The following is a 17,140-nucleotide window of genomic DNA, read 5'->3' as shown; positions in this document are numbered from 1 at the left end:
ACATACATTCTTAATACAGACATGCTCACTGACATACACAGACATGCTCACTGACACACACATACATGCTTAAAAAAGACATGCTCACTAACACACACATACATGCTTAATACAGATGTGCTCACTGACACACACATAAATGCTCACTGCAGACATGCTCACTGACACACACATACATGCTCACTACAGACATGCTCATCGACACTTAAATACATGCTTACTACACACACATGCTTAATACAGACGTGCTCACTGACACACACATACATGCTCACTGACGCACACATACATGCTCACTGCAGACATGTTCACTGACACACACATGCTCACAACAGCAGGCACACACACACACTATATAATTCTCACTCACTAGGTGCAGTGTATTTGAAGCCTACCTGGCACTGTAGGCTGCTGCTGTGAAAGCCCTGGGAGGTGAGAACTCCATTTCCTGCCCTGAGGTCAGAAGCTTGACATAGGGGCGGAGCTTGCAATCATTGGGCGGAGCTTGTTATTGGTATGGAGCTTGCAGTTGGGGGCGGAGCTTGAGTGCCAGAAAGCTCTCTCCCTCCAGTGCTCCCTCCGCACCGGCCCCATGCTTGTCCCTTCATATTTCTCTCAGACTCTCACAGTCATAGGGAAATTTCCCGGTATCCCGGTGGACCAGTCCGGCCCTGCGGTGGACCAGTCCGGCCCTGGAGAGGGGGCAAGCCTACCCAAAGAATAGGAAGGACAGCTTGGCGTGAATGCATGTCAGGCAGTCTGTCATGCATTGCTAACCAACTAAGTGTGTTATGCAGACAGTGCCCTGGGCATATACGCCTAATGATGTGCTTGCTCTACTTTCTGGGGACTGTCCTCTAGTACTCATTTATTCATTCCTCTCCTTAACTTCTTGCTATGCAGTGTGGGACAGAGAAAAGTTGGGTACAGTGAGTGTAGAAGAAAGGGAACATGCTACAGTGTTAAAGAGACTGAAGCAGGAAGACCATTTGCACAGTGTGCAAATACAGCTTAACCCTAACTAATTTCATAATCAGCCAGTCCACAAATTTTGTTTCCTACGTCCCTCTTAAGTTTCCATACTTAAAGGACCACTATAGGCACCCAGACCACTTCAGCTCAATGAAGCCAGTGTACTCCCTAACCATGTCTAGAGCAAGATATGAGTTGCTGCTGAGATATTTACATTTTAATGAAAATGCCCTCTGTCACCCCACCGATCACCTCCAATATGATAGGCTTCATAAAATACGCCCACTGGTAGACCATCTTCAGCACAAATTTTCTGAAGTTTATATTCCCCAACAAAATGTATCCATTGATGAATCCTTAGTGAAATATAAAGGGAATTAGGATTCAAACAATACATCCCCTTAAAGGACCACTCTAGTGCCAGGAAAACATACTCGTTTTCCTGGCACTAGAGTGCCCTGAGGGTGCCCCCACCCTGAGGGACCCCCTCCTGCCGGGCTCTGGAAAGGGGAAAGTGTTTAAAACTTACCTTTTTCCAGCGGTGGGTGGGGAGCTCTCCTCCTCCGATCCTCCTCTTCTCCTCCCCGTCGGCTGAATGCGCACGCGCGGCAAGAGCTGCGCGTGCATTCAGCTGGTCACATAGGAAAGCATTCATAATGCTTTCCTATGGACGCTTGCGTGCTCTCACTGTGATTTTCACAGTGAGAATCACGCAAGCGCCTCTAGCGGCTGTCAATGAGACAGCCACTAGAGGAAATAGGGGAAGGCTTAACCCATTCACAAACATAGCAGTTTCTCTGAAACGGCCATGTTTATGAAAAAAATGGGTTAACCCTAGAAGGACCTGGCACCCAGACCACTTCATTAAGCTGAAGTGGTCTGGGTGCCTAGAGTGGTCCTTTAAAGCGCTCTAGGTATGGCGTAAAATTCTAAAAAAATGTGCGAGAGCGAAATTGGCTTTACATTTGCCTTTCACGTATAAGGGGGGTAAGATGGTCAATTGGACCCTCCTGGCTGTCTTGACTCTCTGGGGACAATGAGTAAAGATTTTTCAAGTAAAAGTCAAAAAGCATGTTTTTTTTACATTTTTCACCATTTAAAAAAAAAAAAAAAAATTATATGACATGATAAAAATAATGGTATGTTACGAAAGCCCTTCTTTTGCTGAGAAAAACAATATGCAATGTGTATGGGAACAGTAAATGAGAGAGAGGAAAATTATCTAAACACAAACACCACAAAAGTGTTAAAACAGCGCTGGTCCTTAACGTACAACATGGCCAAAACAGTCCGGTCCTGAAGGGGTTAAACCATGTGCATACATTATTAGGCTATATATTTTACTTTTATTTCCACAATTCTACAAAAGAACTACAAAAGCATCGAACTTGATTTGACATGTGTATTGTAATATATTTGTTGCATGGTATTGTTTGTGATAATCAGTGTGTCAGCTGACTGAACAGCATTAAAAAGTATATTTATGTAGTTTTTTTCTGTTTGTTTGTTTTCTATACAATTGTACTTATTACCTGTTACTACAGTTCTTACATGAAAAATGCACCCCTTTCTGGAAAAAAAAAGCAGCACAGCTTTTATTTACTAAGCCCAGTGTGGGCACTAGACATAAAAAGTTGGGGCTGTTTATTAAAATCATTGTCTCCTCATTTTTGTCATAATAATAAAACCGGTTAGAATATTTTAAGAATGAGAAAATAATCTGTTGATCTGGATGAATAGAGAGATGTGCTAAGAAATAGAGTGCCTCAAACAAAGAGAAACAAATAGATGTTCTATTTCTTCTGGCTTTACAAGTAAGATCTTTGATATGCATGTGGTTGGTAATCTTTGGCACTTCACCTCTTTGCGTCTGCAAATCATATGAAGCTGTATAAACACTTCTGGTGTAAGCACTAGTGTGGGTTGCAGGGGTGAAGCATACCAGTGTTTAGCTCCCGCCTCCCAGTGGTATAGCAAGTTACCTACTGGTGGAGATCACTCCTTTCTTTCTCCAAGGCTGGTCCTCTTTGCCATTAATTACTATTGTGAAATATTTTAAGACAATGAGAAAATGTATACTTTAAGCTTACAGAGTGCATTGGGAAATTAAATGCAGTAGTAGATGGTAATTAAAGAGTTATTGGACAAAAAAAAAACCGGATATAATTGTTTAGTGATGTCAGATATTTCCTTATATGTTACATCTTGAATGTAGTATCAGACACAGACAGCTGACTGATTCTAGACAGAGAAGCAAGAGCACGAGAAGTATTGCTGCCAAGAAAGGACATTCAATTAAAATGATAAAATGCCAGTGTTGTAACTTTTCTACCTGCTGTGAGAATAGCAGCTCTTTATAAAAAAAAAAAAATATGAATTTGAAATCTGTTGTAATAGAGTTTATGAAATGGGGTGCTTTCTGTAAAGGATATTTTGGAAATAACTTACATCACTGGTACATATGACTGTTTTAAAAATGACCACTGAATATATGCATGTAAGCACTCACAATCACCCTTATATGTGCATGCATGTATATGTCCATCTTTACACATGCATACAAATAGAATACATCATAGGCGTGCGCAGCCTGTTGCATTAGGGTGTGCACCCTAAAGCACAAACACACACGCCGCGTGTATATGTATTTTTATATACACATACACACACATAAATATACATACATACATACACACACACATATATATACATATATATATATATATATATACAAATACAAATATACGTAGGTGCAGTGTGTGTGATTGTGAGCGGTGCAGTGTGTGTGTGATTGTGAGCGGTGCAGCGTGTAAGGGGTGCAGTGTGTGTGATTGCGAGGGGTGCAGTATGGTGTAATTGTGAAGGGTGCAGTGTGTGTGATTGTAAGGGGTACAGTTTGTGTAATTGTGAGGGATTCAGTGTGTGTGGGGTACAGTGTGTATGATTGTGAGGGGTGCACTGTGTGGGCGACAGGGGTTAGAAACATAGAAACATAGAATGTGACGGCAGATAAGAACCATTCGGCCCATCTAGTCTGCCCAGTTTTCTAAATACTTTCATTAGTCCCTGGCCTTATCTTATAGTTAGGATAGCCTTATGCCTATCCCACGCATGCTTAAACTCCTTTACAGTGTTAACCTCTACCACTTCAGCTGGAAGGCTATTCCATGCATCCACTACCCTCTCAGTAAAGTAATACTTCCTGATATTATTTTTAAACCTTTGTCCCTCTAATTTAAGACTATGTCCTCTTGTTGTGGTAGTTTTTCTTCTTTTAAATATAGTCTCCTCCTTTACTGTGTTGATTCCCTTTATGTATTTGAATGTTTCTATCATATCCCCCCTGTCTCGTCTTTCCTCCATGCTATACATGTTAAGATCCTTTAACCTTTCCTGGTAAGTTTTATCCTGCAATCCATGAACCAGTTTAGTAGCCCTTCTTTGAACTCTCTCTAAGGTATCAATATCCTTCTGAAGATAGGGTCTCCAGTACTGTGTACAGTACTCCAAGTGAGGTCTCACCAGTGTTCTGTACAATGGCATGAGCACTTCCCTCTTTCTACTGCTAATACCTCTCCCTATACAACCAAGCATTCTGCTAGCATTTCCTGCTGCTCTATTACATTGTCTGCCTACCTTTAAGTCATCAGAAATAATCACCCCTAAATCCCTTTCCTCAGATGTTGAGGTTAGGACTCTATCAAATATTCTGTACTCTGCCCTTGGGTTTTTACGTCCAAGATGCATTATCTTGCACTTATCCACATTAAATGTCAGTTGCCACAACTCTGACCATTTTTCTAGTCTACCTAAATCATTTTCCATTTGGCTTATCCCTCCTGGAACATCAACCCTGTTACATATCTTAGTATCATCCGCAAAAAGACACACCTTACCATCAAGACCTTCTGCAATATCACTAATAAAAATATTAAAGAGAATGGGTCCAAGTACAGATCCCTGAGGTACCCCACTGGTGACAAGCCCAAGCTTCGAATATACTCCATTGACTACAACCCTCTGTTGCCTGTCACTCAGCCACTGCCTTACCCATTCAACAATATTGGAATCCAAACTCAAAGATTGTAGTTTGTTGATAAGCCTTCTATGTGCAACAGTGTCAAAAGCCTTACTGAAATCGAGGTAAGCAATGTCTACTGCACCACCCTGATCTATAATTTTAGTTACCCAATCAAAAAAATCAATAAGATTAGTTTGGCATGATCTCCCTGAAGTAAACCCATGTTGTCTCTGATCTTGAAATCCATGTGTTTTTAGATGTTCAACAATCCTATCCTTTAACATGGTTTCCATCACTTTCCCCACTACTGAAGTTAGGCTTACTGGCCTATAGTTGCCCGACTCCTCCCTATTACCTTTCTTGTGAATGGGCACAACATTCGCTAACTTCCAATCTTCTGGGACTACTCCTGTTATCAATGATTGGTTAAATAAATCTGTTAATGGTTTTGCTAGTACACCACTAAGCTCTTTTAATAGCTTTGGGTGTATTCCATCAGGTCCCATTGACTTATTTGTCTTTACTTTTGACAGTTGAAATAGAACCTCTTCCTCTGTAAACTCACGTGTAATAAATGACTCATTTATCCTTTTTCTTAACTGAGGTCCCTTTCCTTCATTTTCATCTGTAAATACCGAACAAAAATATTCATTGAGGCAGTCAGCTAGACCTTTATCCTCATCTACATACCTTCCTTCTTTTGTTTTTAATCTAACTAATCCTTGTTTTACTTTTCTTTTCTCATTTATGTATCTAAAAAAGGTTTTGTCCCCCTTTTTTACTGACTGTGCTATTTTCTCTTCTGTGTGTGATTTGGAAGCTCTTATAACTTGCTTAGCCTCTTTCTGCCTAATCTTATAGGTCATTCTGTCTTCCTCACTCTGGGTTTTTTTATAATTACTAAATGCTAACTTTTTGTTTTTTACTATTTTGGCTACATCTGTGGAGTACCACAGTGGTTTCTTGAATTTTTTGCTTTTACTGACAAGCCTAATGCAATTTTCTGTTGCCTTCAGTAGTGCAACTTTTAAATAATCCCATTTCTTTTGGACTCCATTTAAATTGCTCCAGTCTGATAATGACTCCTTTACACATATTCTAATTTTGGAAAAGTCTGTTTTTCTAAAGTCTAAAACTTTTGTTTTTGTGTGGTGTGACTCAGTCACTGTTCTTATATTAAACCACACTGACTAATGATCACTGGATCCTAAACTTTCACCTACAGTAATATCTGATACCAAATCTCCATTTGTTAACACTAAATCTAGTATGGCCTCTTTACGAGTTGGCTCCTCAACGACTTGTTTTAGAGACAATCCCAGTAGGGAGTTTAGAATATGTGTGCTCCTGGCACAAGTAGCTATTTTTGTTTTCCAATTTATATCAGGAAGATTAAAGTCACCCATGATGATAACTTCCCCCTTCATTGTCATTTTAGCTATTTCTTCAACTAGTAGATTATCTAACTCTTCATTTTGTCCTGGGGGCCTATAAATCACACCTACACGAGTTACTGTGTGATTACCAAATTCTAACGTAACCCAAACTGACTCTATGTTCGCCTCACTAACCTTTATTAGGCTAGATTTTATGCTATTCTTTACATACAGGGCCACCCCTCCCCCTTTCTTGCCTTCCCTGTCTTTTCTATATAAAGAGTACCCTGGTATTGCTATGTCCCAGTCATTTTTCTCATTATACCATGTCTCAGTAACAGCGACTAAATCTACACTATCAGTTGCCATTATTGCCACAAGTTCATGGATCTTATTCCCTAAACTGCGAGCATTTGTAGACATGACTCTAAGCTTATCATTTTTTAACACACTTGCTACAGGCACCTTCTGTCCTTGTTTTGGGGGACAATTGGATTGATGTTTTATCACCCTTTTGCCCCCCCTTCCTAGTTTAAATACATCCTAGCAAAACCTCTGAACTGCTCACTGAGAACATTTGTTCCCTTTTGAGAAAGATGCAAACCATCTTTTTTGTACAGTTTATTTCCATTCCAAACAGAGCTACCATGAGCAATAAAGCCAAATCCTTGCTCCCGACACCATTCACCAAGCCACAAGTTAAAGTCCCTAATACGCATCCGCCTGTCATTCTGAGTGTTATGCACAGGCAGAACTTCAGAGAATGACAATGTGGAAGCAACCTGCCGTATATCATTGGCAAAAACACTAAAAACTTCCTTAACCTCTGAAACCTCATTGCAAGCCAAGTCATTTGTCCCTAAATGGACAAGTACATCCAATTCCCCTTCCTGCTTTGCTTGCTTAACAATATTACCGATACGTCTCCTGTCTCTGTGAGCAGTAGCTCCGGGAAGACACCTCACAAGACCACCATTGTCCATCTCCACACCTCTTATGATGGAATCCCCCACCAACAACTGCTTTCTATTAGGCCTCACCAAGCCTCTCTGCACAACACCACTAGCCTCAGTGCCTCTCTGCACAACACCACTAGCCTCAGTGCCTCTCTTCACAACACCACTAGCCTCAGTGCCTCTCTTCACAACACCACTAGCCTCAGTGCCTCTATTCACAACACCACTAGCCTCAGTGCCTCTCTGCACAACACCACTAGCCTCAGTGCCTCTCTGCACAACACCACTAGCCTCAGTGCCTCTCTGCACAACACCACTAGCCTCAGTGCCTCTCTGCACAACACCACTAGCCTCAGTGCCTCTCTGCACAACACCACTAGCCTCAGTGCCTCTCTGCACAACACCACTAGCCTCAGTGCCTCTCTGCACAACACCACTAGCCTCAGTGCCTCTCTCCACGACACCAATACACTCTGAAAGTGCAGAAAATGAATTATGTAGAGCAACAGACTGTGCAATATGCCTTTTAGCCACAACTCCAAGTCTACCAGATCCTACAGTAATCCATCTGCCATTCCTAGTATGTCTCTGCGGCAGTGGCTTTGCAGCAGTTCCAGCCTGAGTTTGTTTACCAGATAATTTACAAATCTCAGACTTCAAAAATACAATCTCCTGCCGCAAAATAGAGAACTGTCTACAGATTAGACAACAACCAAACCTCCAAAAAGTGGAACGTGAAACAAATGCAAAGCAACTATTACACTGAACTAAGTCTGCCATTCCAATGAGGTGAATAATTTAAATCAAACAAACCTTAACTTTTTATTTATCCTCCTGGATACCTCAGATTACCTCCAGTTTATCTCCAGAATATCTCCAACCACACACACACTTAGAAGCAACACTCTCCAGAATATCTCCAACCACACACACACTTAGAAGCAACACTCTCCAGAATATCTCCAACCACACACACACTTAGAAGCAACACTTCGATGAAGCAACCAAGCTCTATTAGCCAAGCTAATGACAACTACCCTTATATACTCCTAAAATTACCTCCCACTAGGAATGTTTAACACCTGGGTAGGCCTCTGCTTATTAGCAAACAATAGCTAATTTAAATAGCAATCAATAGCAAGTAGCTACCTAATCCAATCAAATGCCTTATAATTACCAACAGGAAATCAAACCTTGTGCAGTCAGTAACCTTTTCCTACAGATGAATCTTACCTGTAACAGTAAAAAAGAACTCTTAGCACAGCTCTTAGACAGTTGAAGCTTCTGTAAAACTCTCCAGAATATCTCCAACCACACACACACTTAGAAGCAACACTTAGATGAAGCAACCAAGCTCTAGGAGGGTGGAGGGGCAGCGACAGGGGTTGGGGGGTAGAGGGACAGGAGGTAGAGGGACAGGAGTTAGGGGGCTGGAGGGGCAGTGACAGGAGGTAGCGGGGGTAGATGGTTAGTGACAGGGGTTAGGGGGTAGAGGGGTAGTAACAGGTTAGGGGGATAAAGGGGTAGTGACAGGGGTTAGGGGGATAGAGGGGTAGTAACAGGGGTTGGGGTAGAGGGGCAGTGACAGGGGGTGGGGGAGTGGAAGGGCAGTAACAGGGGTTAAGGGGGTGGAGAGGCAGTGACATGGGTTAGGGAGGTAGAGGGGCAGTGACAGGGGTTAGAGGTGTAGTGACAGGGGTAAGGGGGGGTAGTGACAGGAGTTAGGGTGGTAGAGGGGCAGTGACAAGGGGTGGGGGGAGTGGAGAGGCAGTGACATGGGTTAGGGGGTAGAGGGGCAGTGAGAGGGGTTAGGGGGGTAGAGTTGTAGTGACAGGGGTTGGGGGTAGAGTGGTAGCGACAGGGGTTGGGGGTAGAGGGGTAGTGACAAGGGTTGGGGGGTAGTGACAGGGGTTAGGGGGGCAGTGATAGGAGTTAGGGGGTAGTGACAGGGGTTAAGGGGGTAGTGGGGTAGTGACAGGGGATAGGGGGGTAGTGACATGAGTTAGGGGGGTAGAGGGGCAGTGACAGGGGTTAGGGGGTAGTGACAGTGGTTAGATCGGTAGTGACAGGGGTTGGGGGTAGAGGGGTAGTGACAGGGGTTAAGGGAGGTAGTGACAGGAGTTAGGGGAGTAGAGGGGCAGTGACAGGGGTTGGGGGGTGGAGAGGCAGTGACATGGGTTAGGGGGTAGAGGGACAGTGACAGGGGTTAGAGGGGTAGTGACAGGGGTTAGGGGGTTAGAGGGGTAGTGACAGGGGTTAGAGGGGTAGTGACAGGGGATAGGGGGGTAGTGACAGGGGTTAGGGGGGTAGTGACAGGGGTTAGGGGGTAGTGACAAGGGTTAGGGGGTAGGGACAAGGGTTAGGGGGTTAGAGGGGTAGTGACAGGGGTTAGGGGGTAGTGACGGGTTAGAGGGGTAGTGACAGGGGTCAGGGGGAAGTGACAGGGGTTAGGGGGTTAGAGGGGTAGTGACAGGGGTTTGGGGGGGTAGAGGGGTAGTGACAGGGGTTAGGGGGGTAGTGACAGGGGTTAGGGGGTTAGATGGGTAGTGGCTGGGGTTAGATCGGTAGTGTCAGGGGTTAGGGGGTTAGTGACAGGGGTTGGGGGTAGATGGATAGTGACAGGGGTTAGAGGGCTAGGGACAGGGGTTATGGGGGGTATGGGGGCAGAGGCAGGGTGGGGGGGCAGTGAGTGACAGGGGACAGAAGGGGGTTTAAATACCTGCCCTGGTGGTCCAGTGGGCACCCTCTCTCTTCAGTCTGCAGCTCCGCCGAGAGTGAGCTGCAGACCACATGGTGAGTCTCGCGATCTCCAGTCAGGGCGTTGCCGCGGCAACGCTCTGACAGACTGGAGATTGCGAGACACCTCAGTCTGCAGCTCACTCCCGGCGGAGCTGCAGACTGAGGCTGGATCTCCATCAGGGCAGACGGACAGGAGGGGCCTCTCACCCGGCGGCATTGTGGGCAAGCCGCCGGGCCCCCTCCTGTGTCGGGTCCTAGGTCATAGACCGAGGACCCGACATGTCAGTCTGCCCAGAGGTAGTGCAGCACGGAGGTGTGATTAGGGTGTGCCCAGGCACACCCGGCACACCCCGTGTGCACGCCTATGGAATAGATATGTTCTCATACAGTTTCATACATGTCTGTATAACTGCATATCTACAGTGATGGAAAAAAGTATTTGATCCCTTGCTGATTTTGAACGTTTGCCAACTGACAAAGTAATGATTAGTCTATAATTGTCATGGTAAGTGTATTTTAACAGTCAGAGACAGAATAAGAAAAACAAAAATCCAAAACAACGCATGTCAAAAAAAGTTATAGATTGATTTGCATGTCAATGAGTGAAAAAAGTATTCAACCCTTTCGACTTCCTACTTGGTGGCAAAACTCTTGTTGGCAATCAGACGTTTCTTGTAGTTTCTTGTAGTTTGCACACATCTCATGAGGGATTTTGTCTCGCTCCTCTTTGCAAATCCTCTCCACGAAGGGACTGGTGCAAGGATTTTTGCTGCCTTAGGCAAACAAATATTTGCGCCCCCATATGGCTTTGCCCACCATGTGACATCACAACGTCCCATCCATATGATCTGCTAAATGAGCCTATGCCATTGCTGCACACAGTGTCTTTTCTCTGAAAAGGCAGTGTGTTTACATTAAAAAGCCTGCAGGGACAGGCTATAGATACCAGAATCACTACATTAAGTTAAGATGTAGTGGTTCTGGTGACCATAGTGTCCCTTTAATGTGAGGTAAATTAGAGATTAGTGCCACTAATTATATATGGGTTGCCTACTTACCACCAGATGAGGACAAGAGGATGATGATGGGCTCAGGCTGCAGTCTGACATAACAAAGTACTATATATGTAATAAACATTGGCCATTTATGTATGTCTACGGTAAATCTCCAATGTTTATTACATATATAGTACTTGGTTGTCTCCTCTTGTTTTGCTTTGTATCTCTTGTCTTGTTTTATTTTGTCTTGTATTCCCAGTTCATGTACAGTCCTGTCCTGCCCATGTTCTGTTAATGTTTGCCTCATGTATTGTGTACATGTTCTGGGTTCTGCTTTCTGTCCTGCTCCGGTTCTGGGTTCTTCTAGTCTTGTCTTGTGATCTTATTTGGTGCCTGTTCTAGTCTTGACTTGTTTCTAGTACTGGATACATTTCTGCTGCAGAGACTTCCTATCCAGATCCTGGTAGGTCTGCATATTTTTATCTAGCTCCTGGGATCCGTAGAAGCTGCATCAGGGCCCTGGTATGTGGCCGCACAAACGCTGGTGCTCAACACCAGGGGGCGTGTGGTTACCCTGCACCAGACCCTAATATTCCATTTCCACACTGTGACTCCTAGCTTCATCATCAGGCACACAGGGGTCCCAGTCTTCGGACCGCCACCCATGACAGGGTCATTGTCATACTGGAATACCCACCCACAACCCATTTTCAATGCCATGTCTGAGGGAAGGAGCTTCTCACCCAAGATTCGATGTCCATCGTCCCTTTGATGCAGTGCTGTTGTCCTGTCCCCTTAGCAGAAAAACACCGCCAAAGCATAATGTTTCCACCTCCATGTTTGACGGTGGGGATGGTGTTCTAGGGGTCTTAGGCAGCATTCCTCCTCCTCAAAACATGGCGAGTTGAGTTGAGCTCGATTTGGGTGTCATCTGACCACAACACTTTCACCCAGTTCTCCTCTAAATCATTCAGATGTTGATTGGCAAACTTCAGACGGCCTGTACATGTGCTTTCTTGAGCAGGGGGACCTTGCAGGCGTTGCAGGATTTCAATCCTTTACGGCGTTGTATGTTACCAATTGTTTTCTTGGTTACTATGGTCCCATCTGCCTTAAGATCATTAACAAGATCTTCCCGTGTAGTTCTGAGCTGATTCTACACTGTTCTCATGATCATTTGAACTCCATGAGGTGAGATCTTGCATGGAGCACCAGACCGAGGGAGACTGCCAGTTGTTTTGTGTTTCTTCCATTTGCAAATAATTACACTGTGTTGTCACCTCACCAAGCTGCTTGGCGATGGTCTTGTAGCCCATTCCAGCCTTGTGTAGGTCTACAATCTTGTCCCTGACATCCTCAGACAGCTCTTTGGTCTTGGCCATGGTGGAGAGTTTGGAATCTTTTTTAGATAAAAGTCGCCTGAGAGGGGATATGATAACATTATACAAATATATTCGAGGCCAATACAAACCATTGTGTGGAAATCTATTCACAAACCGGACTTTACATAGGACACGAGGTCATGCGTTTAGACTAGAAGAAAGAAGATTTCGTCTAAGGCAAAGGAAAGGTTTTTTTACTGTAAGAACAATCAGGATGTGGAATTCTCTGCCTGAAGAAGTGGTTTTATCAGAGTCCATACAGATGTTCAAACAGCTACTAGATGCATACTTGCAAAAACAGAATATTCAAGGATATAATCTTTCAATGTAGGGTAATAACTGCTTGATCCAAGGATAAATCTGACTGTCATTCTGGGGTCAAGAAGGAATTTTTTTCCTAGCTTGTTGCAAAATTGGAAGTGCTTCAAACTGGGTTTTTTTTTGCCTTCTTTTGGATCAACAACAAAAAACATATGTGAGGAAGGCTGAACTTGATGGACACAAGTCTCTTTTCAGCTATGTAACTATGTAACTATGTAACTATGTAATTAATGTATCTATATTACTTACTTATGAACAAGACATTCTTTGCTTTATTTAATGGTGCTAACTTGGGATAATCACGTTTAAATGCCTACATTTATCATAACAAGAAATCCTTCTGAAACAGATACATATGGATATCGTTTCTGAAAGGTCATATATATTTAATAACATAAGCTGTTAACATTATTTTGCACATTTTCTTTTTAACACATTAACATGTATTAATACTATTTTCGACAGTAACACACAGATGATAACCTCACATATTCTTATCTTTTCAGTGTGCTTTAGTTTGTGAATGCTCATCGCCCGAAGTTATCAGTGGGAAGGACAATCTACCTTTGTTTAATACAGGTACAATGTGCTTTTTGGGTATTTACAATAATGTGAAAATTGTTGATGGTAGTTATTTCAATCTGTTATGTTGTAATAGAGACTAATAAGAAATAAGATTTGTGTACAATATATATAATACTTTTTGTACCATATATTTACATTTCATTTAAATGGAAACTTCCAAAATCTTAAACAATACTTTCTTGTTTACGTTTGGCACATAAGTACCACCCCTGCCTACGAACACCATATAGGGCAGGGGTAGGTTACCTTCGGCACTCCAGATGTTATGGACTATGTGTTGTAAACTACACCTCCTATAATGCCCTTACAGCCATATTGATGGTAAAGCATCAGGGAAGACTTAGTCTTCAACACCTGGAATGCGTGAAGGTTGCCTATCCCTGATATAGGAAAATCTAGAATTCCTCCTGATCTGTCCACCTATATGGAGGCATAGGCATACTCACACCATTCAAGTCATATGGTGGAGCCAGGCAGGTAACTGTTTCATGCGCATGCACAGCCTAGTTCCTGTGAATAAAGGGATTGAACAGTGTAGGCAGGCTGTACATGCCCATGCCTTCAAATAATTTGGACTGCTCAGAGAGGAAGCTACACTTTTTGTATCAGTAGAGAGAGCATGCTTACACTTCCACTGCTTAAGTCGGCCCTGTACATATGGAGTGTAACCCCTCTGCATCATTGTGTTATCATCTGCGGTGTTATTCATTGCACAGAATGTCAGAGTAGTCAATTGGCACTCTCAGCCAGTGACGATGATGACAGCTTTTGACTTCTGCGTGTCAGGAACTGTGTCACTAATCACCAGAAAGCCTTAGAGCTTGGCGGGACTCTGGTTGCTAAACAGTTTGCCCCACATTGGCATCATGACCAATACACCATCACTGTCACACCTTTCAAATGTCCACTAGCAATCCCACGTAAAGGGAACTACGTTCAGGAGCTATCTACTAAACACCACTTAATTTGGTATCCTAAATAGGCAATCTCACATAAGAGAAACATAGAAACATAGAATGTGACGGCAGATAAGAACCATTCGGCCCATCTAGTCTGCCCAGTTTTCTAAATACTTTCATTAGTCCCTGGCCTTATCTTATAGTTAGGAGAGCCTTATGCCTATCCGACGCATGCTTAAACTCCTTTACTGTGTTAACCTCTACCACTTCAGCTGGAAGGCTATTCCATGCATCCACTACCCTCTCAGTAAAGTAATACTTCCTGATATTATTTTTAAACCTTTGTCCCTCTAATTTTAGACTATGCCCTCTGGTTGTGATAGTTTTTCTTCTTTTAAATATAGTCTCCTCCTTTACTGTGTTGATTCCCTTTATGTATTTAAATGTTTCTATCATATCCCCCCTGTCTCGTCTTTCCACCAAGCTATACATGTTAAGATCCTTTAACCTTTCCTGGTAAGTTTTATCCTGCAATCCATGAACCAGTTTAGTAGCCCTTCTTTGAACTCTCTCTAAGGTATCAATATCCTTCTGAAGATATGGTCTCCAGTACTGTGTACAGTACTCCAAGTGAGGTCTCACCAGTGTTCTGTACAATGGCATGAGCACTTCCCTCTTTCTACTGCTAATACCTCTCCCTATACAACCAAGCATTCTGCTAGCATTTCCTGCTGCTCTATTACATTGTCTGCCTACCTTTAAGTCCTCAGAAAAAAAGCTAAGGACAATTCCCATACCGGGAGTCGAACCTGGGCCGCCTGGGTGAAAACCAGGAATCCTAACCGCTAGACCAAGTTCAGGAGCTCTCTACTAATCAGTGACATATTTTGATATCCTAAATAGGGCAATCCCACTTAAGGACACCAAATACTTTTACTTTTAACATCAAGTGAGAGGTTAATGGGAATGGTTAAGTAAACGTTGTTGCATATATGCAGTGAGGCTTTATGTTTGATTGTTTTCTTCTTTATTAAGATGTTTGTAATATCTTTAGTCACTCTTATGATATAAATACATTTAGGTGTCTACATGATTTTTTTTCTTAAATAGTCCAACGGCAGGCATAGAACAGATCATTCATTTCACTCTCCTATAAGGCTTTGTGAAAGGCAAAATGAATTGATTTTGGCAGCTTTTAACCCACTTTTGCAACTGCTGCTGGGTGTCATTGATTTGGGAAAGAGACATTATTCTCCATCAGCTGTTTTTTTTTTCTGATGGTGTTAAATATCCCGTCAGGTTTCACATTAGCTGACCGCAAAATATATCATAGGGCTTACACCCACACTCTTTACCTGTCAGTTGTATTCCCAAAAGAAATAATTCTTTCACATGTTGTTAATGCTCAGTACGATTCTGTATTCTTTTGTTGTATTGTAAATGATTGACTTAGACATAATCTATTTTATTGTATAATTTTGTTTGCAGTGATACTCATTGTTACAGTGATTAACTAGCCTCGCTTGGATATTTTTACACAGCAACAAATATTTCAGGATTAAGAGGATTAAATCAGCAGCATTAAAATGGAGACGGATGACATATATTTCAGTGGCAAACAATTAAAATACAGATATTATTTGACTGATGAAGACAGACAAAATAATAGGACATAAAGGAAAAAATTACAAATAACGTAATTTGCACATCAAAAGTTAGACTGTATGCAAATTATAAATTAATTTTTAAACTGTTCTCAAGCTTTCCTTAAACATTGAATGTTAGATTAATCTCTTTACTCAAAACAAATCCATCGATGATTGCATTTTATTATTATTAGAAGTAGTTGTAGAAGTAGCATTTTTGAATGTAGCACACACAAGTGACATTAGTTAAATTAACTTATGTTTTGTTTTGTTGACAGAAAGAGTATTAAAGTTAATCAAATAGGATCACTGAAGAGAAGATAGGGCCACAGATGTAGGAAAACCCTACACTGTTGTTATAGAGCAGGTCAAGGAGGTAATGGGGGAACATGAAACCAATTAACATCAACACTTGAAAATAGAAAAAGTGATGTTAGGTCTCCAAGTCCTGTGGTCTATAAAAATGACTAATCTTGGCTGCATGTAGTAAAGTGGTCTAAAAAGACCTTGTTAGCAAAGAAGAGTAGCTGATATGAATAGTCCTAATAGTGAGGATAGTAGAAATGTCTTAGAGGATACACTGTAACGAGTAGAAGAGAAACTTAGATACCAAAGAAAGAGTAAACTTGTATAAACGACAGTATGGCAGTGTTGAAACAGTTTCTGACTAGTGCAAGGTGATACTAAGCTCTCAACCCCCAAACAGCAGACTGACCAGCAGCCTGTAGAGTGCAAACTAAAGGCTATAGTCACTATCCAGCTACCACTGCTGCTTAAAGGCAGCCTACCTAATAAGCCCCAAAGTACTGACTTGAACTTAGCGTTAAGACACTAAAGAGCCATAGCAAACAGAGAAAATCTACCCAAGGATAAAGTTAAAAAACCAAGTAGTGCATCGGCATAGAGCTTAACATGCGTTTTGACGAGAATGTCCGCCTTTCTTTATCCTGGGGTAGATTTTCTCTGTTTGCTATGATTCTTAAATAATGCTGGAATCTTTGAATTCCTACTCTCTCCAGACCCTTAAAGTGCACAGTCTCTAAACCTTGGAAGAAAGATGTATTACACAGGGAAGGAAATACATTAGAGGGACACAAGGTTTAAGGAATGTGGGATGACCACCTCGTCTCATAGGCTATGTCGTGTGAGACTGCTGGGTACTTCACTCACTGAATGCAAGGTTCTACGTATCGTGAGAAGTAAAATCAAAATCTGAGGTTGGCTCTATTGGGGTAAGTGTGGACT

General features: G+C 42.4%; 1 protein-coding gene across 1 annotated transcript in view; it reads left to right on the top strand.

The window, feature by feature from the left end:
• INPP4B (inositol polyphosphate-4-phosphatase type II B) overlaps window positions 1–17,140 on the top strand; it is a 640,126-nt gene that overhangs the window by 447,512 nt on the left and 175,474 nt on the right. The window contains exon 8 of the mRNA XM_063458461.1: window positions 13,272–13,344. Within this exon, the coding sequence (XP_063314531.1) occupies window positions 13,272–13,344 (73 nt within the window). The remainder of the gene's footprint in view (window positions 1–13,271; window positions 13,345–17,140) is intronic.

This window comes from Pelobates fuscus, chromosome 6 (assembly GCF_036172605.1).
Source record: "Pelobates fuscus isolate aPelFus1 chromosome 6, aPelFus1.pri, whole genome shotgun sequence".
NCBI classification, from domain to species: domain Eukaryota; kingdom Metazoa; phylum Chordata; class Amphibia; order Anura; family Pelobatidae; genus Pelobates; species Pelobates fuscus.
The sequence above is the reverse complement of the archived record's forward strand: the minus strand, read 5'-3'. Positions and strand labels throughout refer to the sequence as shown.